Source organism: Trichomonas vaginalis, chromosome IV, assembly GCF_026262505.1.
Source record: "Trichomonas vaginalis G3 chromosome IV, whole genome shotgun sequence".
NCBI classification, from domain to species: domain Eukaryota; phylum Parabasalia; order Trichomonadida; family Trichomonadidae; genus Trichomonas; species Trichomonas vaginalis.
In genome coordinates, this window is record NC_067206.1 from 27,643,704 (window position 1) to 27,664,054 (window position 20,351).

Below are 20,351 nucleotides of genomic sequence, written 5' to 3' on the forward strand. Positions count from 1 at the left end.
AATGTTTTGGTAATTAAAATAAATTGTATAATAAAATTTTATATATATATAAATAAATCATCTCTAATAAAAATCTTTATTTTCCACCGAATCTCTTGCTAAACTTCTTTACCTTCTTTGATCTCTTAGCCCTCTTTTCAGCTCTCTTTTCTGTTTCTGTCTTTGGTTTTGGTTTTTCCTCCTTCTTCTTCTCATCAGGGTCAGGAATTGGTCCTCTTGGTCCTGGAGGAACCTCGATGAGGGCGAAGTAGAAACCGTCCATGTTTAATCTGTGTGGATAAACTCTTCTTGATAACTGAACAGATGGGTGGAAATGGTGGCCCTTGTAGTTTACGATACCTTCTGCAAGGTCCTGGTCGAAGTCTGAGTCAAGGCCGCTTGGAATTACCTTGCATTTTCTGTTGTTGATGAGATAGTCTACAACTGCCTCGTTTTCTTCAACAAGGAGCGAACATGTACAGTAGCAAAGCTTGCCGCCCTTTGATGAAATAGAATCGTAAGCGTGTAAAATAATTTCTTTCTGATTTTGTGTCAAAACTTTGAGATCCTGTTCGCTCTTGCTAGTCTTAACTGAGGGATCGCGGCTGATAACGCCTGTGCCACTGCATGGAGCATCGCACATAACGGCATCGAAGCCGCCCATAACAGTTGGAAAAGCACGGCCATCGTAGTTTACAACGATAGTATTTGTAACGCCGAGTCTGTGAATGTTTGCAATAAGAGCTTGAGCGCGTGTTCTGTTGATATCATTTGCGATGATTACGCCTTGGTTTTTCATTAATTGAGCCATGTGTGTTGTTTTACCACCTGGAGCTGCGCACATATCGAGAGTACGCATTCCTGGTTGTGGATTCAAAGCCATAACTGGTAAGAATGAGGATGGAGACTGGATCATGTAATGTCCAGAGAGATACTCTGGTGTAGCACCAATTGGAACTTGGGAATCGTAGACAATAAGGCCAAGCTTAGTCCATTTGTCAACTGGACCTAAACGAACACCACGTTCGCTGAGAACTCTTTCAAGTTCGTTTCTGCGTGTTCTAAGTGTATTTGTACGGATAACAACTGGTCTCTGATGTTCGTTTGCATCAATAAAGTCGATAATTTCTGCTACTGGAACTAAAGATGCGATTTGTTCGAGAAGATAACGATTGTAACCGTAAAGAAGCTGAAGATCGTCGAAAAGTTTGTTGAGATAATCAGATCTTGTAATTCCTGGCTCACCAAGCTTCTTAATGTCTTGAAGAGTTGCAACAATGAGTTGACATCTTTGTTTGACTTCATCATAATCAACAGAAGGACCATTTAAGTCTAATGCACCCTTCGGAACTGCATTTTCTCTCATATCTTCGAAAAATTCGTCTTCTTGTTCTTTTAATTTCTTTTCACGTTCGACGAGAGCCTTATCACCTTCCTCATCTGGTTCACCAAGCCAATCATCACCTTCCTCACCTCCTTGTTCTTGTTCTACTTCAGACTCTGTCTCAGAAGCTTTATCTTTCGACATTCTCTATCTAAAATTTTTTTGTGCCTTGTGTCCCGACAAAATTTTAGGATTTTTGTACAATATTGGAGATGATTATTAGATATTGCAGCTGAAAACAAGGCAAATTGCCTGATAATGTAATGCTTTCTCTTTAGATTTTAAAATCAAAAATTTTAATGACTATGGATATGAAGCTCGTGTGAGCTACACTTTGTTGTATCTCCTTCGTATATTTGATTCTGATGTATAATGTTCGATATTGATGATGTAATATCAATTAATTAATTTGGATTTCTAACTTATTCGATGATTTGTTGTATAACATTTTGAAATGTCTTGATAAGAATAAAACTGCTATAGGAAAATAAGAAAATAAAAATTTATCACCAACAAAACAAAAAAATTAATAAAAATAGAGAGAGAGAAACTACAATCAGTTATAATTATTGAAGAATTGTTTTGACGCGGACCGAAATTAAGATTATTAAAGTAATAAATAAGATAAATTCTATTAATAAGCCTCCAAGAGGTTTGATATACTCTACGAGTATTTTAGAGTCTTCCTCTGGCATAGTTTCTTTGATATACTTTGGTAATTCTCTCATCATGACATAGAATTTGACTGGACCAACAATTGATTGAGCTGCAAGTTGCATCTGAGACATTCTGTAGAAGTATTCTTCTGCTTCATGCAAAGGAGAGTTCATTGCAAGCCATAATGCAGCTGTCGCGTTTCCAGATCTTGCATTTCGGACATAACTAAATTGGTTGGCATCTCTTGAGTCCTTAGAATTGGAAGAAAGAAAATTCTTTGATGGAGTTAATCCTAAGTCCAACATTTTACGGAAAGCGTGTTCACTTCCCCTTTGAACGTATTTATCGAAAAACCTAACCCATGGTCCGTAATCGATCAGTTGTCTAAGCATCTCAACACTTCTGTCGCAATTGGCCACTGCTCCGTCTCCGCCGATCAATTGTTGAGATACTTTCAGCATACTTGGGAAATGGCCCTTCGAAGCACTCTGAGAAAAATACATATAGCCATTTACATTGCTGCGGCCGACACCACATAAGCCGTAGTACGACATAAGGCCAAGTTCAAAAAATCCAGGAGCGTAATTCTGGTTTGTAGCTTGTCTAAGGTATGAAAGAATTTCTACGCATGGTGGTTGTGTGTGTCCGAGCAACACTCCGGCCTTAAGTAATAGAGATGTTGGATCTCCCATTTTAACTCCAATATTTAAGTATTGATTGAACAGTTTGGTACTATTTTGGTATTTTAATAAGGTAGTAATTGGGCCGATTGCTGGTTTGTAGCCATTATTAAATGAATTATTTAGAAGTTTGATTGCGTTTTTGACTTTTTGCTCTGTTGGATATGGAATAAATATCTTGGACATGGCGTAGTTATACATGTCAATTGGATCTTTACTTTTAGATAGTCTGTCTAATTCTGTAGAATTTGGAATATTTCGATGAATTGGGAATATAAACATAGTTGGTATAATATCTGCTGCACGCGATATTGTTTTGTACGCGGATGGACATGAATAAGGTCTATACTTTCCTTCTAAATATTGATTTGTTATTGGTAAAATAGATTCCAAATAATCCCAAGATAAATTACTTTCTACTACTGATTTTGGTATTTCTAGTGGTTCGTAAGTTCTGTGATAAAATGAAAGAAGAGATTTTGCAGCATTATTCCCTAATTTATCTGCCTTTAAGTAATATTTCTGTGCTATTGAGTGGTCCTCTTGGGTACCAAACGCTCCAAATTCATAAATTCTTCCATAACCAAGGCAAGCTTGTGAATTACCATTTTCGCATAAATTTTCAATTTTTTGGATAGTTTCATTAATATCCAAACCACTTCTAAGAGTATGGTAAAGTGAATTCATTGGATTCGTTTCATTTTCTGGATAAGTTAGAGCATCAACAAAATATGAAGTCGAATTTTGCTCAATAATTTTAAAAACTGGAGGTGGTGGTAGATAATTTGACTTATCCATCATATATGTGAATTTCCAAACTGATTTAGATTGTGGAATCGCCACTCCAAGCATGAAAAGAGAATTCATATTTTTTATAAACTGGTCAATGAGATAATTATTTTTAAGATATTTCATGAGAAAAGGATTCTTTACTGCTCGTAGGATACAAAAAATATTTAGTTTTTTGACAGCTTATCAGAAATTGAAATTCATCCGTGAGAAAAAAGTTTAAATCGAGTCTTTCAGAATGACATTTTGGACTAAAAGAAAATATAAACTTACTCTGATGATAAAAACGCTCATCTCCTCATTGTCATAAAAGTCATGTGTTTGGACTTGTCAAAAGTGACACGTGAATTGTCAGACTGAACTGAAATGCAAACTGAAGATCAGCAGTATGAATATTTAAAGTCCCAGCAGGTCAAGAAGGCCGACTCTGGATCTTTCCAGGTCGTATATATCCCATTTGGCCTCATTTTCTCTGGCTTAACAATCCTTCTTTACCTTCTTATCGGAGGCTGCACAATTGAAGCTGATAAGATTTATCTTGCTGTCTCATACGGTATTGGCGCCGTCCTCCTTACAATTGCCTACAGTAACGTCGCCAAATGGTGCCACGCTCAAAAGAAGATGAACGGCTCCCCACTCTTCTTCTCCCTTGCCTACAACAACGCCTTCTTTGTCTTCCTTCTCATTTTCTGCGCTACAGTCCTCTTCCCAGGCCTCAAGCCAGCTTATGGACTCGTCCTCACACAGACCATCGCTGTTGCTATTCCAGCTTGGTTATCTACCCTTCAGGTTTAAATAGAATTCTTATTTGAACACTTCTGATGGATAGTTGTTGAATTCGAAAAGCCAGCAAATATTAAACATATACACATTTACCAAACTTACTTTAATTTTATTTTTGATAACTAATATTTTTTAGTGCTTGATGGCCAACTATGACAACCTTTACCATCCAATATCACATTTCCTAACAATTTTTTGATCGAATACCAAATTTATAGAATAATAATATTTGTATTTTATTATAAAATAGTTTCTACGATTCGGAATTCTTTGAATACAATACTTTTCGTTCAAAAAAAATTAGTAAAATCAAAAAATGAAATTGATTTCATAAATATTCAGAGATATTTTTATTGCTTTCGGATTTTTTTGGAATATAAGATTTGATCATTATGCTAAATTAATGAGTTTTACACGCAATAAATGCAGATTTACCATAATATTTACTTGATTTAAAATATTTTTCGAAATTAAACATGATATTTTGATAAAAAATATAAATATTTACCAGTTTTTTAAAACAGAGATTAAAGACTTGCATATGAAGAAATAACTAATCGATGGAAGCTCTGAATATCTACAAAAGCTCCGTATTCTCTGATGGAATGCATAGCTAATAGTGGTACACCGATGTCGATAGCCTTTATTCCAAGGGATGGCGCGATATGCCTTGAAATTGTATATCCGCCATGAGGATGGAAGTATTTTGCAATTACGACATTATTCTTCTTAGCTATTGAATCAACAAGGGCGAAGAGTTCAGGGTTTGCTGCTGTTGCATCTTGTGGAGACCACATGAATCCAATTCCTTCTCCTAAAATGCATTCAGCACCAGGAACTGTCATATCTTTATATTGGTAGTGATGTCCGTGAACAACATCTGTTGAAACAAAATAAGAATTTGCATAAAATGTTGGTGATAATCCAAGACGACCTATAATCGATGTAATGAAGTCGGATCTAGCTCCAAATGGAGTTACTGATCCTATTTCTTCGTTATCGTAGAAACAAACAAAACATGATTTTTCTCTTGGCTGAGCGTAGTTTACAAATGCATCAAGAAGTGGTATTGAACAACATAAATCATCTAGGCCTTGTCCTCCGATGAGATCGCCATCAAATGTAGGGAATAAAGTTGGATTTACATCGTAAAATCGAAGATCGTATGAAACAATTTCTTCAGGCTTGCATCCAACTTCCTTAGCAATAATATCTTGTAATTTAGACGATCCATCAGCTGATCCAAATATTGGAACAATTGGCGGGAGATTTGCAGTTCTTGATTTCTGTAAATAGCATGAAATGTTAGGTATTATAGCGACAGCACCTGTTTTGATAAGTTTCTGTTCGATTTTATCATTATTTTTATAAGAAACAATTCCAGCGATTCCAAGGTCATGATCAAACCATGTATGATCTAAAGGATCTCCATATTTCATGGTTTGGCATATTTCTAGATTGTCTTTTACTTCTTCTGTATTTGGTTTGATTCTGAAGCCTGGATAATCAATATGGCCTCCTATAAATATTCCAGTATCTTTGCTGCTCAAAAGACCAGCAATTAATTCCCTTTCTTCGCGAACTACAAAAAATTTTTCTGGAATATTTTCCCAATTCTTTGATATATCGAGTTCAACGAATCCTTTCGACTTTAGAAGTTCTCTTGCTAATTCTACGAAATGAAATGGTGATTTTATTTTGTCAAGAAGTTCAACAAATTTCTCTTTGGAAAGCATTATTTTTTTATGATATAAATTCTAAGTATATATTGGTATACTATATGGTAAATACAAAAAATATCATATTGTCATAACGAGGAATGCTTATTCGAATCAATTAGTTATTTGATTCATTGGTTTTCTTTTCATGCAGTTGGAAAACAGCCTATTTTTAGCACAATTAGGCATTTATTGATTTAATTCAACCCTTTGTTATTATATATAATGATTTTTGCTATGCGTATTTCGAAAAGGGACGATTTTATTGGGGCAAATGGCTTATTATTCAATAAGTTTCATTTCAATCAATTATTATATTTCTTTATTTGATTGTTTTAAGTTTTTAAGAACGAAATTTAACTCAGAAATAACTCAACAATGTCTAGAATTTTCATTTTTAGGAAGAAATCAAGAGATCATGAGTGAATGTTTGAAATGTCAAGACCCAAATTATAAATGCATGAAATATGCAATTATTTCACATAACATTGATTTTGTTACTTTCTTGATGAATGAATACAATATAGAGATCAAATTAGATTATTGTAGAAAGTATTATAATCTTGAATCCTTATTAGTTTATTTCGATCAAACTAATGATATTAGCAAATTCTTTGTTTATTCATTGATGTTTAATATTTCATCCATTTTCAAATATTTCTTTTCACATGGTGCAAATATCGATGAAAAAGATGAGGATGGAAATACAGCTCTTCATATTGCTGCACGTTTTAATTGGAAAGAATTAGCTGAACTTCTTATTTCACATGGTGCAAATATCAATGAAAAAACTAATGATGGAGAAACCGCTCTGCATCATGCAGCATTCGGTAATGGTAGAGAAACAGCTGAACTTCTTATTTCACATGGTGCAAATATCAATGAAAAAACTAATGATGGAGAAACGGCTCTTCATAAAGCAGCATGGAATAATAGTAAAGAAACAATTGAACTTCTTATTTCATATGGTGCAAGTATCAATGAAAAAAACTGTGATGGAAGAACCGCTCTTCATCATGCAGCACGTTTTAATTGGAAAGAAATAGCTGAACTTCTTATTTCACATGGTGCAAATATCAATGAAAAAGATAAGCATGGGAAAACCGCCTTTCATATTGCAATAATTTATAATAATAAAGAAACAGCCGAACTTCTTATTTCACATGGTGCAAATATCAATGAAAAAACTAATGATGGAGAAACCGCTCTGCATCATGCAGCATTAGGTAATGGTAGAGAAACAGCTGAACTTTTTATTTCACATGGTGCAAATATTAATGAAAAAAATAAATATGGACAAACTGCCCTTCATATTGCAACAGTTTATAATAGTAAAGAAACAATTGAACTTCTTATTTCACATGGTGCAAATATCAATGAAAAAAACTGTGATGGAGAAACTGCTCTTCATATTGCAGCACGTTTTAATTGGAAAGAAATAACTGAACTTCTTATTTCACATGGTGCAAATATAAATGAAAAAAATAATTATCTAAATACCGCTCTCCATATTACAATAATTTATAATAGTAAAGAAACAGCCGAACTTCTTATTTCACATGGTGCAAATTACAATGAGTAACTGCTCTTCATATTTTACCACTTCATCATCTTTATTTCATGGAATGATTCTCGACATCAGTGTTGTTTTAATGTTGCAATTAAAAAAATTTTATTATTATTATTATTGATTGATTAATACAATCAAATTCGTATGTAAAAGCATTGACTTACTCATGATTTTTGATGAAGCAAATTCTATCTAGAAAAGTGACAAAATGAAAAATCATGCTTCCTCAAGAACAAATTGAAAAAAAGCAAGACGAGCCAAAAACAGATCAAAACGATAAAAAAGAAGAAAACAATCAGCCAGTTCAAGTAGTTGAGCATAAAAACGCCCAATTATCAATTGTTGTCAAAAATCTTCCAGAAGGAACAACTTCTCAGCAAATTTCTGAGTTTTGTAAGAGAGTAGGAGTTCTTGCAACACATCCAGAAACTGGTGAAGATTTAATTTTATTAAATCCTCACTCATAAGGCCACCGTTACATATGCATACCCAGAAGCAGCAAATCATGCGATAGAAATTCTAGATGGTGAGCAATTTCTTGTTTAAAAATTATAAAAAAATTAATAAATTTCAAAAAATGAGTGTTAACATTTGGTTAAAATAACATATGATTTATTAAAAGTACATATATGTAGATTATTTTGGAAATGAATAAAAATTAATTTATCCATCTCCAAATAGTGCTGCAAGAGCAAATCCAAATGAAGATTCTAGTGTCCAAGGTTCATCGTATCTAACCTTGAACATTTCTTTCGATACTCTGAATACCATAACTGAAACTTTGTTTGATTTTGGTTTTCTAATGATGAAATTCTTCATTGAAGGCTCAGGAGTAGCTCCAGCGAAGTTCAAAGTGAGAGATCCATCATCGTTTATGCAGGGAACCATTGTTTGGAAGAAATCATAGTCATCAAAATTGATTATTGTTTTTTCTTCTTCTTCGCCATGCTTTTGAGTATCTTCGCTGTCAGAAGCTTCAGCTTTCTCCTTTTCTTTATCTTTATCCTTAGATTTTTCTGGTTCATCGTGTTCTTGTCCGTATTTCATGCAAATTCTTGAAAGATTTTGATCTTTTGTAGCTGGGTAATTAAGTTTGCGACTCTTGGGAAAACAAACTCTTATTTGTCGTATTCTTTCTGATGTTTCTTTATTATTTATGTAGCAAAGGCCGAAAACTTCGCCAAGACTCTCTTCATCCTTGCCTACGTAAAATGTGAATCTTCTCTTCCTGTCATGTTGACGTAAGAAGCCAACAAACTCGCCATCTGTAAAATTTTTCTTGAAAATGGAAAATCCTTTGCCAACAGACAGCTTTCCGTATTTCGTAAAGTAAAGAGATCTATCCGATTGAATAAGAGTGAATGCTGGTGCTCCTAATAAAGATTTGTGTCGTTTGATCTCAAAGTTCGAGGAATCTTTGACATCAAGAGGTAATTTCGCAATCTCTTCTAATTGTTCAGGCGTTAATTCAGGCTCAGTTTCTTTCTTGGCAGCACTACGCTTCCTTGTAACTTTAATCTCTTCAGTACTGCTTTCTTTGCTTTCCTTAATCTCTTTAACTATCTTTACGTTTGAAGGTTTTTTAGGTGGTGCAGGCTCAGGCTTCTTTTCTGGTTCTGTCGACGGTTCCGGTTCGTCATTGACAACACGCTTGCGAATACGCTTAACTTTTTTGCGTTTAGGCTTTTCAGGAGTTTCTGGCTCAGTCTTTGTATCTTCTTCTTCACCAGTTGTTGAAGCAACTTTTCGTTTCCGAATTCTTCTCTTTTTAACATTTTTCTGTTCCTGTGGGCTTTCTGGTGGACTTGATGCACTAGATTTCTTTTCATCAGGCTTTTGGGCGGTTAGAGGGGCTGCCCAATTTGATTGATTTTCAATAACTTCAACATGGTCACTGGATGACTCGCTTGATGAGTCATTGTCGTCTGATAGCAATACTGGGTGATCAGGAACTGTTTGTATAACAGTGATGTTCTCATAATTATCGTCACCACTATCAGATGATTGATGACTACGTCGAATTTTACGTGTTCTTGTTCTCTGTGGGATACTACGCATTTGTGACGTAGTATTTGAGGTTCTTTGAGGCCGTGTTCTTGTGCGACTCGGTTGGAAATTTACAGTATTTATCATTTTTATTTCTAAATTCAAACAAAAAATTTATTTACACCTTTGAAAATTTACAACAGTAAACCGACCATTTTGATTTTTAAAGTTTTGTGTTAAGGGTTTCGTTTTGCTAAAATTGTCACTTTTATAGCATATTTGTTTTTGGATGTTTTGCGAAACCAAAAAAAAACTATGATATACAATGTGTGTGTAAAGAAAATACTTTATTTACTAGTTAAAAAAATCATTTGGTATTGATCAAGTTATTTTTTCTGGATAAGATATTATATGGATAATTGGATAGAAAATACAATTATATAATCTTGTACCTGGTTTAATTAAGCTAATTGTCATCAGAAACTTGTAATTTTTATGAAATTTCAGATTTTCTTTTCATTACTGCTTTTCTTAATAGGTCAAGTTCTTATTTACGTTATAAAGTATGATATTTACAAATATCAAGTTATCGTGTTTTTTGAGAAATTATGAGAAACAAACAAAAATGAAAAAGATAGGAATAGCAATGAATAGTGATGTGGGTATAGAAAATGTAAGAGATATGAATGCAAAGCAATCAGTATTTAGGATATTGACCATAGATTTCGAAAAAAAATGCTGCATATTGAGCGAAAACTATGATTATATTATAAGGCTGTCATTTAAAGCATAATGAAACTATTCCCTTTTCATTTTAATCGAATAGATAGTAAAGATTTTGAATTAGCTAGAAACTGATGAGATGTTTTCACAAATCAGATTTTTAATCTCTATAATGCATAATTCACTCAATATCTCAATTTTGATATTGCGAGATATTTTTGCTATCGGTTTCGCAATTTTGACACAATAGCAAGAGGGTTCTATAAGCATTATTATCAACGTAGAATCTGAATATCATATCAGAAAATGTCGCAAATCTGACATTTACCCGACCAAATAGCAAAAATAATTGAATACTTTTCGCAAAAACTTTAAAAATCGATAAAAATATGAAATATAGATATTAAAGAGACTTTTTATATAATATTCATAAAGATTTTCCAAAAATATGATACCGCAAAATTAAAAAAGTGACGTCTTGAGTGGAGTCAAAGGTCGAAATTGCTAGCTAAATGTTTTTTAGCGAAATTGCGTATTGTACGTTTTTTTCGCAAAACGAAACTCTTATTTGTGTCTTAACAAGTCATGATATTATTTCAGAGAAATCCATTCAGACACAACTTTAAGGTTAATTTTATTAAAGGCATTAATCTCATCTACATTGCCAGGCCTGATGATTTTAGGTTCAAACAAATAGATCAGGTAGATTTTACACACTAGAGTAAATTATGTTTGACCATTCTGGTTAAAAATCTATGGAAAACCACAAAGATTTTGTAAATATAATTTCATAATTGCGGTTCCGCTTACATCAATTGATATACCCAGTAGAATCATCAGAAATGACATAATATATTTTAATAACGTAACTGAGAAAATGATAATATATCTTTTTGATAAAATCCTTGAATTTCCTCATCTAGGCAATTCATTACTAAGATTTCCTCTTTCTTGCTAATAAATATAACATCATTATAAAAAGTAAACAACTAAAACATATATCTCATAACCTTTATATTTAGTAAAATAACATCATTTGAAAAGGGTTATCTCCAAATTTAGAATTGATATCGGTGCATGCATGATATCATAAACATCTTCTGTTCTGATGTTTTTCATTGATGCACAATGGGAGTATGATATTAAGAACTAAAAGCATACTTTAACTGGACAAATGGAAACCAGATTTGAATTCAAGAGGCGTATCATTAGTATCAATATAACCATCATCATTGATATTATAAAACATTGACTGGCTATATCATTTTTTGGTGATAATACGTTGTTAGTTCAAAAATTATAGATTTGTTATGAATTATAGAACAAGAACTAAAATAAATTTTCAATATTTTAATTTCATACTTGTTTTAAGTTAGATTCAATCAAGAATTCAAGAAAAATGAAAGGAATGAGTATAAATTAACAAAGAATTTCAAAATAATTTTTAAATAAATTCAGCCATAAACATAAATAAAAAAGATATTTATTTAAACCTTGTCGTAGTGAAGTGTTGATTCCATACCCTTTGTCTGTTTGACAGTACGTACAGCCTTCATGAAATCTTCGTTAATAACATGGTCTCTTGTTTCTCTAAGTGCGAACAGACCAGCTTCTGTGCAGACATTTCTAAGATCTGCGCCATTGAAGCCTTCGCTGAGCTTAACAATTGCATCGTAATCAACTTCACCTTGAATATTAAGTCCCTTTGAGTGGATCTTGATAATTTCGAGACGGCTTTGCTCGTTTGGTAATGGAATTTCGATCTTCCTATCAAGACGACCTGGTCTAAGAAGAGCTGGATCGAGAATATCAGGACGGTTTGTAGCCATGATTACTTTAACCTTAGAAGTACTTGAGAAACCATCCATCTGAGCAAGGAGCTCCATAAGAGTACGCTGGACTTCACGATCTGTTGATGAACCTTCTTCAAGACGTTTTCCACCGAGAGCATCGATTTCATCGATGAAGATAATGCATGGTTCATTATCACGAGCGTAGTTGAACATTTCTCTGACAATACGTGCTGATTCACCAACATATCTATCGAATAATGAGGCAGCGACAACTTTAAGGAACTTGGCGTTTGTATTAGCAGCAATAGCACGAGCAATGAGTGTCTTACCTGTACCTGGTGGGCCGTATAAAAGAGCACCTTTTGGAGCTGGAATTCCAACACGTTCGAAAATGCCCGGATTGACAATAGGAAGTTCAATGATTTCACGAATTTCGTTGAGCTGATCGCCGAGACCACCAATATCGCTGTAGTTGACTTTGCCTGGATCTTCAGTAGACATATGATAAACTGAAGGATCGACTTCGCGAGGAAGGGCGTACATAATTGTATGTGTGGCGATATCAAGGGCAACACGACGGCCGTTTGTTAAGAGTGAATGGTCTAATCTTGTACGAACACCGACAACATAACGTGTGCCGGATACTGTTTTGACAATGTAACGCTCATCATCAAGTGGACGAAGTACTTCACCAACAATTTGACCGACAGCTTGAAGGGAATTATACTGTCTTTCGGTTTCCTGATGTTCTTGACGTTTTGCGTTAATCTGATCATGAAGCTGCTTAACACTGGCTTGTGTCTTCTGGAAATCTAATAGAAGTTTTTTATAGCGCTTCATGAGTGTCTCATGTTTTGTTGTGGTACTCATTGTTAATGAGTTGAACAGACTTTTTCAATTTTTGAATAGTTTACTTCGAAAATTTAGGTCGAAGGAAAAATTCTTATTTGTAACCATTTTCTCATCATAAATAAAATACTCATAGAGTAACAAACTTATGCTTAAATTTTTGAAGCTTGATTCCAAAAATTATTAAAATTTTCAACTTTATTGAGTGAAATGGAATCTAATCAATTATGCAATGAACTTGACACTGGATTACAAATAGATTGCAATATAGAGTTTTATTCAAAACCAATTCATAATCTTGATCAAGAATTTCTCATTCATTTTAGAGTAGATTTTGCTCAAAGATCTCGCTCCAAATCTGAAAACCAATTATGTTTCATGTGAAAATTCATATAAGAGCTCATCCAGGGAGATTTTCAAATTAATAAACGTGCATTTTTAATGTTTCTAATGCTTAACTTTCTTTTTATTGGATCACTCTGTGATGAAATACATAAAAACGAAGCACATACTTCTATCGTTAAACGCAACGAGAAAAAGAAGAAAATTACAGAATTAATTGATTTTCAGGAAGTCAAAAATAAATATCCAGCTATTGTACCACTTGCATCACTAATAGAAACAATTGATGTATCTGAATCAGATTGCTATACAAATGCTGTAACAGATCTAAAAATAAATTGCAATACTATCGAGCAAAAACAAAATGAACAACTTAGAAAGAATTTATCTCTTAGGTTCACTCAATGCTTTTTTAAAGCTTCAAACAAATACGATGAATCATATTTTATTGATACTTCAAATATGCCGACTCATGTTTATAATATCTATATTACATTTGATCAGCATATCACAAATCTATGCTTCTTTGCACGCGGTGAAGCTTTTAATGCTCAAACAACAGAACAACTAATTACACTCTTCAATAATGCTGTACATTCTGCTGCAGTGGTAGAAAATCTCACTACAGAGTTTAACAAGTCTTCAGAGAATCTACAAAACGCTATTGACAAAATCAGCGAAACATTAAAGGAAGGAAAAGATTCTTTAGAACAAATACACACAAAGATCTTAGAATTCCAAATTAATATTGGTGATGTATCTTTTGGCTTAGATCTTCTTGTCAAACACATTGATCGCTTAAAGATTTACATTCTTGTGCTGCTTTCCGCGTTTATAACAGCATACTATTTACCAGAGATTCTTATTCCTGTATCTCTTATTACAATTTTGTTATTCTTCTTTGATAAATCCTTAGCTAACAGATATATCTGGTGGGATGAATCATTGCTAAGGAAACTATTCAAAGCACTTTATCTTGCAGCATGCACATCATATCCAATCTATTTGCTGTTTAATTATATCTATGGTTTAATTGAATCAATAATTGAAACAATGTATCCTTCCCGCAGAAGGAACATTCATATCCCAAGCTATAGGAGCACAAAAAAGAATTTGTTTTAGAGGAGCTAATTCAATAGTATTAATAGAAAATATCCTTATCAAGTTCAAATCACACTTTCATTATCTATTATTATGTTATTTTGTTGTAAAATGTTATAATATATCTCAAATAATGTTTCATTATCATTAATGAATTTACTTTCTGAGTATTATTTTGATTTCGAAATATAACTAATTTCCTATTAAATTAGAATCGAACGGCAATACCATGATACTGAAATGGCTTATCTAAATATAATTACAACTATTTTCAATGATATTTAACTAAATTATTTCATTTAAAGATTAGTATTGATGAAAAAGACATTGTGGTGAATATAATAGTAACAAATTCATTTTATTTGGAAATTAAAATGGTATCAAATACAATATTAATTACTCATTCGGTAAATGGGCTATTCCAAGTTTATCGATTGTAATTTTGTGATTAGCTGTATTATCTTTAACAACACAAGAGACTTCTTCTGCGTATAATTGTAAAACTTCTCTATAGAATTCTATTTCTGGTGATAATCGTGGTGTAGATTCTTTCGGAGCAGGCGGTTCTTGTGCAGCATATGTTTGAGGCTCTTGTGGAGAATATCCTTGAGGAGGTTGTGCAGCATATGCTGCATAAGCCTGATAATTAGCCTGTTGCGGATAAACTGGCATACCAGCAACTGGTGCAGCATACACCATTGCCTGAGCCATCTGAGGAGGTCGCATTGGTAAAGGCATAACGGGGGGCATAGCGACAGGAACTGGCTGTGGCTTGTAATCACGTGGTGGTCTTAAATCTAAATCGGATCTTCGTGAGCGTCTCCTATCTGGTGCCGGCGGTGGGCCACGTGGCCTATCAGCATCTATTTTTACGTAAATGGTTTTTCCCTTGAATTTCGTTCTATCGACTTTATCTCTTGCATATTCTGCATCTTGAAACCTTAAGTATTCAACTAAGGCGGATCCTTTGAATTTCCCATCGCGAGAGGTCAGTAATTTTGCGCTCTCAATGGGACCGTAACGATCAAAGAGTTTGTGAATATCTGATAACTCTGTACTATAAGGCAAATTGTCTACAAAAAGGCGGGGATATGAACTCATTGATTTGGAAAAACTGACGAAAGTAATTTCAAAAATTTATTTTGTCCAAAGCAGTATAATATTATCAGGTCTTTTAAGCATATTTAACAAAAATTCAATTTCAAAGCGAATTGGCCACAATTATCAACGAATTCAGATTAGAAATCTTCAATACGACATCATATCCGTACTTAGGTATCAAATTTCGATTGTATGCATTACAAATAATATTCAACCTTTAATATTTTGAATGAACCATCATATTTCATGACAAACAAGCAGATTTGCCCTCAAGAATGCTCACAACAATCAGATAGCTAGTGATGCATATAGATGTACTGTTGATTGGTCATTCCATCTAAACATCCATAGCGAAGCCACAGCTCATACACCTGAAGTGTGACTTTATCTGAAAACTCCAGCATCACATAGGAAAGCTGAGATAACATCAATGAACCAGGCAAATTGCTTACGAAATTCGCCCAAACATATGAAAATTCCAGAAAATAGGAACAGAAAGTCAATACACTCGAACGGGCAAGCAAAATATACTTCGAGTAAAACCTAGAATTCGATCTAACACATGTTGAACCTCAAGTTTGTAAATTCATCGGACAATGACCACTTCATATTAATTTTTATACTAAGTGTCGTAAAATGCACACATTTTGGAAAGAATAATTTTGAGATTTGAAATTTTGAATTTGAAATTTGATGAAAAATAGTAATAAATTGTGCAATAAAAATATTTTATTATTAATAAAATTGACCTTGATACAAAATAAGCTAAAATTAGAGTTCTGTAGGAAGTTTGTTTCTTTGTTTTGAACTATCGACTTTTTTATCAACGTTAGCCTTCTGATAAGCAGCTCTCTCAGCGTCCTGGAATGAGAAGAAGAATTCCTCAACTTTCTTTTCTTGTTCTGCGAGATCATCTGTAACTAAAATATTATCCCAAATTGTTGGAGCCTTATCGATGGTTACGTCAATGCCAACATACATCAAGTTCTGTGGCTTGCCGAATCCTGGGTCTGGATTGTAATCTGGGTTGTCAATTTCTCTGGCTTTCCAATCTCCTCTGAAAGCTGGGTTCTTTATTCTACGTGGCTTCCATTCTGATACAAACTCTGGGTTGGGGATTAATGGTTGTACCCATTTTCCGTTCTTTCTTTCATCCCAATCAGCTGGTTTCTTTACAGACATATCTGGAATGAAACGTGGAACGTCTTTGTAAGTATCTGGTGGCATATCATCTGGGTCATCCATTTCGGCATGGTTTTCCCAGTCTTCTGGCTTTTGATCAAATGGATCTGCGATTTTAGCTGGGTTGCAGTAGTTGAAATCGTCTTCAAGCTTGTTCTCTATATCGACAAAGTTGTCCTTTCTGATCTGGTATGTCTGGTTTGCAAAAATAACAAGAGTATAGCAATGTGTGAGCTGATCTCTGAAAGCAAGGACTGGTTTGGTCGAAACATACTCAGTACGGTTGCGAACAATGATAGTCTCGAGGTGATAACGATCCCAGTCGTTAAAATCTGGGCCAAATAGGATTTCATATGAGCTTTTTGACGAGAATGTGTTTTGTCTGAAGCGCTCTCCAAATAATTTCATTTTGGTAGCACCAAGTTCGATCTTTGTTTCACTTTTGACGTTAAATTGGAAAATTAAATCTTTTCCTGATGTATTAAATGGCTGATTAAACTTGGAGCTGATGATATACTGACGATCATCATCAACAGCCATTAAACCTCGCTGCAATCTTCTGTTTACTGTATATGATCCGGAGCTAATTTGGAAACGGCCGAGTGGTTTGCCTGTTTTCGGCTTTGGGCCTTTAACCCAATGCTTTTCCCAATCTTTGCTGTCAAAAGGCTCCCAAAAATAGATTGTTGAAAGCGAAAAACTTATGAAAGCAAAAAACATTGGTATTTTCGGTCATGACGATAGAAATCATATAATATTGACCAAATGACATAAATATACTATGACATGCACAAATGGAACATTTTCCCTCGATCATTGATGTTCTGAAATCAAATTGAATTTTGGTTGGAATCAATCAATTTAGGGTAGGATTTAAACTAATTAATGCCTTATAATTAAATTTAATAGGTTGATATTGATGAATTCAATCTTTGGAGAAACTAGTCCACAAACTTACTCACAAATCAGATTATTTGTACATGTACGAAAAGAAGCTTTTTATTTTCATTCTTTATACTATGAGTTGCTATACACAATTGCAACATATATGTCTCTGTTTAATCTTCGAATATATTAGAAATTGCGTTAAGAAGAGCTGTATCTCCATTCTTTTTTTTACTAAAATATCAGCTGCTGATGATATTAGATGATCATATACCCCAGGAAATAGATATATTCTTTTTGCCTTTCATCAATTTTTAGTGGGAATGAAACAATCGAGTGAATGATTTTGACTTTTCAAAAAAAAAATTATCAAAGTGTAGTTTCATCATTTCTAGCCTGAGAAAAGGACTCATATAGATAGAATAGATCATCAGAAACTTAACTTTTGACTCGAAACATATGTAAAAATCGAATAAGTAATGACAAGACCTTGAACAGGTGAGAATTTTAAAAAATGAATATTTATCGGAATAAATGCGGGATTTGTTGATTTTATCATTAATACTCCATTCTTTTAGTAAATACATGTGCATTAGCCTTTTCCTTGCAAAAGATTGAAATAGATTTTTCAATTTATTCGGATTAAAATATATTTTTCATTTATCCATATCTATGTAAATACATTAAACATCATAACACTTTGAAATACTATTGTTTTAGTAATCAATTTCTTATCCTTATCATTTCTACAATTGGGATTAATCACTTCATAATATAAAAGTTCTAAAAATGTCAAAAAGAAATTCATTTTAGGAATAAAAGACTTAATTTAAATTTAATACAATTTTTTTTATATCTATACAAACAAATTGTGATAACATTCAGGTGGCCCCATAAGTAATAACATATCAGTATTTTGATCTGATACCTCATATATAAGGTATGATTAGAAAGTTGAAATCAGCTTTTTCAATTTTTCATCAGTGAAAATGTTTGATACCTCATACCTATTAAAATAGCCTAATTTCAGTCCCATCCCTCTTGTATTCGTTGAGATAAGGAGATTTGAAATTATGCAATTTCGACGCCCTTACCCTCTCCATTTGCCACAAAAATGTAAGGGATATATAACACTTTTGTATAAATTTTATTGTTATTTTTTAAAAATAATACTTCAATCATGCTAAAATTGAATTTTTTTGATGTAAAAAATAACCTTAGTCAAAATTTTTACAAAGGATGTCGAGTTCAGAGCAACTAAAAAATGAAAATTTGTGCATTTATAATGACTTCAAGCCAATTAAAGTATTTGAATGCCCAGATCAAGCATCAAAAATTATTTGGAGTGTCAATTCCAATAATATTAAACAAATATCTTCACAGATTATCGAATTAATAACAACCCACAAAATAACTATCCAAATGGCGCTTCATTTGATTGATATTTTTTCACCAATTCGTGATGAAGAAATTAAATTATTTTTTATACTTTATCAAAAGATATCAAACGCATTTTCATACATCAATGAACCGGTAAATAAGAGATTAACTACGCTTCTACATTATCAAGGATTCAAATTTGAAAACTTCAAACCGAAAATGAAAGAAGATGAAATTCTGAATTTATATTCAACAGAATCTCCTTTATACTATATTGAATGGGATAAAGTTGATGATCTTAAGAGTAAATTCCCAAATCTTGATATTAATCAGGAGATTAAAAATATCACTCCACTTGATTGTTCAATTAAATATGGCTCAGAGTTGTGTTTCATTTACTTGAAAAATTTAGGAGCTCAATACACTAAAGACTCCGAAAAATATGCTGTTCAAGGTGGAAATGAAAACATTTTTATGCAAATGATTGAAGATTGTAAATCATTTGATAACATGATTAATATAGCATTGGGTTATAGAAACTATGAAATTGCTAAGTATTTTGAATCAAATTTTGGGCAAACATTTGATTCAATAGCAGAAAGTATGTATTTCGGAAATTATGATATTGCATCTTATTTACTTTCTAATGGAGAAGATATCAACAAAATTTATAATCTCTTTCTTTTCATATTCATCATTATTTTATGAAATTCTTTAGATATCAATGAATGCCCTCTTAGTATTGCAATCAAAGCGAATTCAATAGAAATTATCCAATTCCTAGTTGAGCATGGTGCAGACGTTGACATGCTTCTTATTCTTTTTCTTTTCATATTTATCATTGTTTTATGGCATTCTCTTTCTTTTCATATTTATCATTATTTTATGACATTCTCTTTCTTTTCATATTTATCATTAGAGATGTATCCAAAAAAATCCTATCGTCCTGCTTACATCTCCAAAAGTGAGCTTTTTTTCAGTTTGATCGGACAAAACTTCGAATTTCGACCTGGGACTAGCACCAAAAATTCGAGAAAAATTATTAAAAGATGTCTATCTTCTTAGACCATAATGTTAGATTTAATGCGAAATTGCATAAGAAAGATTTCGAACAAAATTCAACATTCGGGTTAAAGGAGTTTGAGTCATGAAAATTTAGTTTCTATACAATGTTAACAGACTGATGGATTTGAAATCTGAGAGATTTGTTAGATTCACAAAATATGAGAATCAAAATATGAGTTAATGATTATTTAGATTGTTGAGCAATGATATATATGGTGTGGTAATATAATATATATGTGATATAAATCAGCTTATGCAAGAATGTTTCAAATTACAGTTAGATTGAAGTTATTATTCCTCATCTGGTGTACTTGTTGAGATACTATAATCGAGACGAGGAAAAAAGACTTTAATGGCTTCTTGAAAGAGTTTTAAAAGACTTTA

The 20,351-nt window shown here is 32.9% G+C and overlaps 12 protein-coding genes across 12 annotated transcripts; 5 read left to right on the top strand and 7 right to left on the bottom strand.

The window, feature by feature from the left end:
- Nucleotides 1–63: 63 nt before the first annotated feature.
- Nucleotides 64–1,524, bottom strand: TVAGG3_0179610 (NOL1/NOP2/sun family RNA methylase containing protein; the record flags this gene model as incomplete). The annotated part of the gene is made up of 1 exon (XM_001312074.2): nucleotides 77–1,507. One exon carries the CDS (start codon nucleotides 1,505–1,507, stop codon nucleotides 77–79), a length of 1,431 nt encoding a protein of 476 aa, XP_001312075.1.
- Nucleotides 1,525–1,873: 349 nt separating this feature from the next.
- TVAGG3_0179620 (activator of C kinase protein 1-related family) lies at nucleotides 1,874–3,568 on the bottom strand (the record flags this gene model as incomplete). The annotated part of the gene is made up of 1 exon (XM_001312073.1): nucleotides 1,930–3,567. One exon carries the CDS (start codon nucleotides 3,565–3,567, stop codon nucleotides 1,930–1,932), a length of 1,638 nt encoding a protein of 545 aa, XP_001312074.1.
- A 263-nt stretch (nucleotides 3,569–3,831) lies between these two features.
- On the top strand, nucleotides 3,832–4,386 carry TVAGG3_0179630 (translocon-associated protein TRAP, gamma subunit family; the record flags this gene model as incomplete). The annotated part of the gene is made up of 1 exon (XM_001312072.2): nucleotides 3,856–4,284. One exon carries the CDS (start codon nucleotides 3,856–3,858, stop codon nucleotides 4,282–4,284), a length of 429 nt encoding a protein of 142 aa, XP_001312073.1.
- Nucleotides 4,387–4,579: 193 nt separating this feature from the next.
- Nucleotides 4,580–6,008, bottom strand: TVAGG3_0179640 (aminopeptidase protein; the record flags this gene model as incomplete). Its single annotated transcript, XM_001312071.2, has 1 exon — nucleotides 4,800–6,008. One exon carries the CDS (start codon nucleotides 6,006–6,008, stop codon nucleotides 4,800–4,802), a length of 1,209 nt encoding a protein of 402 aa, XP_001312072.1.
- A 256-nt stretch (nucleotides 6,009–6,264) lies between these two features.
- Nucleotides 6,265–7,572, top strand: TVAGG3_0179650 (ankyrin repeat and SOCS box-containing protein 4 family; the record flags this gene model as incomplete). Its single annotated transcript, XM_001312070.1, has 1 exon — nucleotides 6,265–7,572. The coding sequence occupies one exon, from the start codon at nucleotides 6,265–6,267 to the stop codon at nucleotides 7,570–7,572; it is 1,308 nt and encodes a 435-aa protein (XP_001312071.1).
- A 206-nt stretch (nucleotides 7,573–7,778) lies between these two features.
- TVAGG3_0179660 (mRNA splicing, via spliceosome) lies at nucleotides 7,779–8,027 on the top strand (the record flags this gene model as incomplete). The annotated part of the gene is made up of 1 exon (XM_001312069.1): nucleotides 7,779–8,027. One exon carries the CDS (start codon nucleotides 7,779–7,781, stop codon nucleotides 8,025–8,027), a length of 249 nt encoding a protein of 82 aa, XP_001312070.1.
- A 196-nt stretch (nucleotides 8,028–8,223) lies between these two features.
- On the bottom strand, nucleotides 8,224–9,693 carry TVAGG3_0179670 (tubby protein, chain A domain-containing protein; the record flags this gene model as incomplete). The annotated part of the gene is made up of 1 exon (XM_001312068.1): nucleotides 8,224–9,693. The coding sequence occupies one exon, from the start codon at nucleotides 9,691–9,693 to the stop codon at nucleotides 8,224–8,226; it is 1,470 nt and encodes a 489-aa protein (XP_001312069.1).
- A 1,801-nt stretch (nucleotides 9,694–11,494) lies between these two features.
- Nucleotides 11,495–12,948, bottom strand: TVAGG3_0179680 (26S proteasome regulatory subunit family; the record flags this gene model as incomplete). Its single annotated transcript, XM_001312067.2, has 1 exon — nucleotides 11,757–12,932. One exon carries the CDS (start codon nucleotides 12,930–12,932, stop codon nucleotides 11,757–11,759), a length of 1,176 nt encoding a protein of 391 aa, XP_001312068.1.
- A 399-nt stretch (nucleotides 12,949–13,347) lies between these two features.
- Nucleotides 13,348–14,569, top strand: TVAGG3_0179690 (gamete expressed 1 family; the record flags this gene model as incomplete). Its single annotated transcript, XM_001312066.1, has 1 exon — nucleotides 13,362–14,375. The coding sequence occupies one exon, from the start codon at nucleotides 13,362–13,364 to the stop codon at nucleotides 14,373–14,375; it is 1,014 nt and encodes a 337-aa protein (XP_001312067.1).
- Nucleotides 14,570–14,700: 131 nt separating this feature from the next.
- TVAGG3_0179700 (RNA-binding domain, RBD family-containing protein) lies at nucleotides 14,701–15,723 on the bottom strand (the record flags this gene model as incomplete). Its single annotated transcript, XM_001312065.2, has 1 exon — nucleotides 14,751–15,455. One exon carries the CDS (start codon nucleotides 15,453–15,455, stop codon nucleotides 14,751–14,753), a length of 705 nt encoding a protein of 234 aa, XP_001312066.1.
- Nucleotides 15,724–16,166: 443 nt separating this feature from the next.
- On the bottom strand, nucleotides 16,167–17,507 carry TVAGG3_0179710 (unfolded protein binding; the record flags this gene model as incomplete). The annotated part of the gene is made up of 1 exon (XM_001312064.1): nucleotides 16,227–17,357. The coding sequence occupies one exon, from the start codon at nucleotides 17,355–17,357 to the stop codon at nucleotides 16,227–16,229; it is 1,131 nt and encodes a 376-aa protein (XP_001312065.1).
- A 1,254-nt stretch (nucleotides 17,508–18,761) lies between these two features.
- Nucleotides 18,762–19,610, top strand: TVAGG3_0179720 (spectrin binding; the record flags this gene model as incomplete). The annotated part of the gene is made up of 1 exon (XM_001312063.1): nucleotides 18,762–19,610. The coding sequence occupies one exon, from the start codon at nucleotides 18,762–18,764 to the stop codon at nucleotides 19,608–19,610; it is 849 nt and encodes a 282-aa protein (XP_001312064.1).
- Nucleotides 19,611–20,351: the final 741 nt, after the last annotated feature.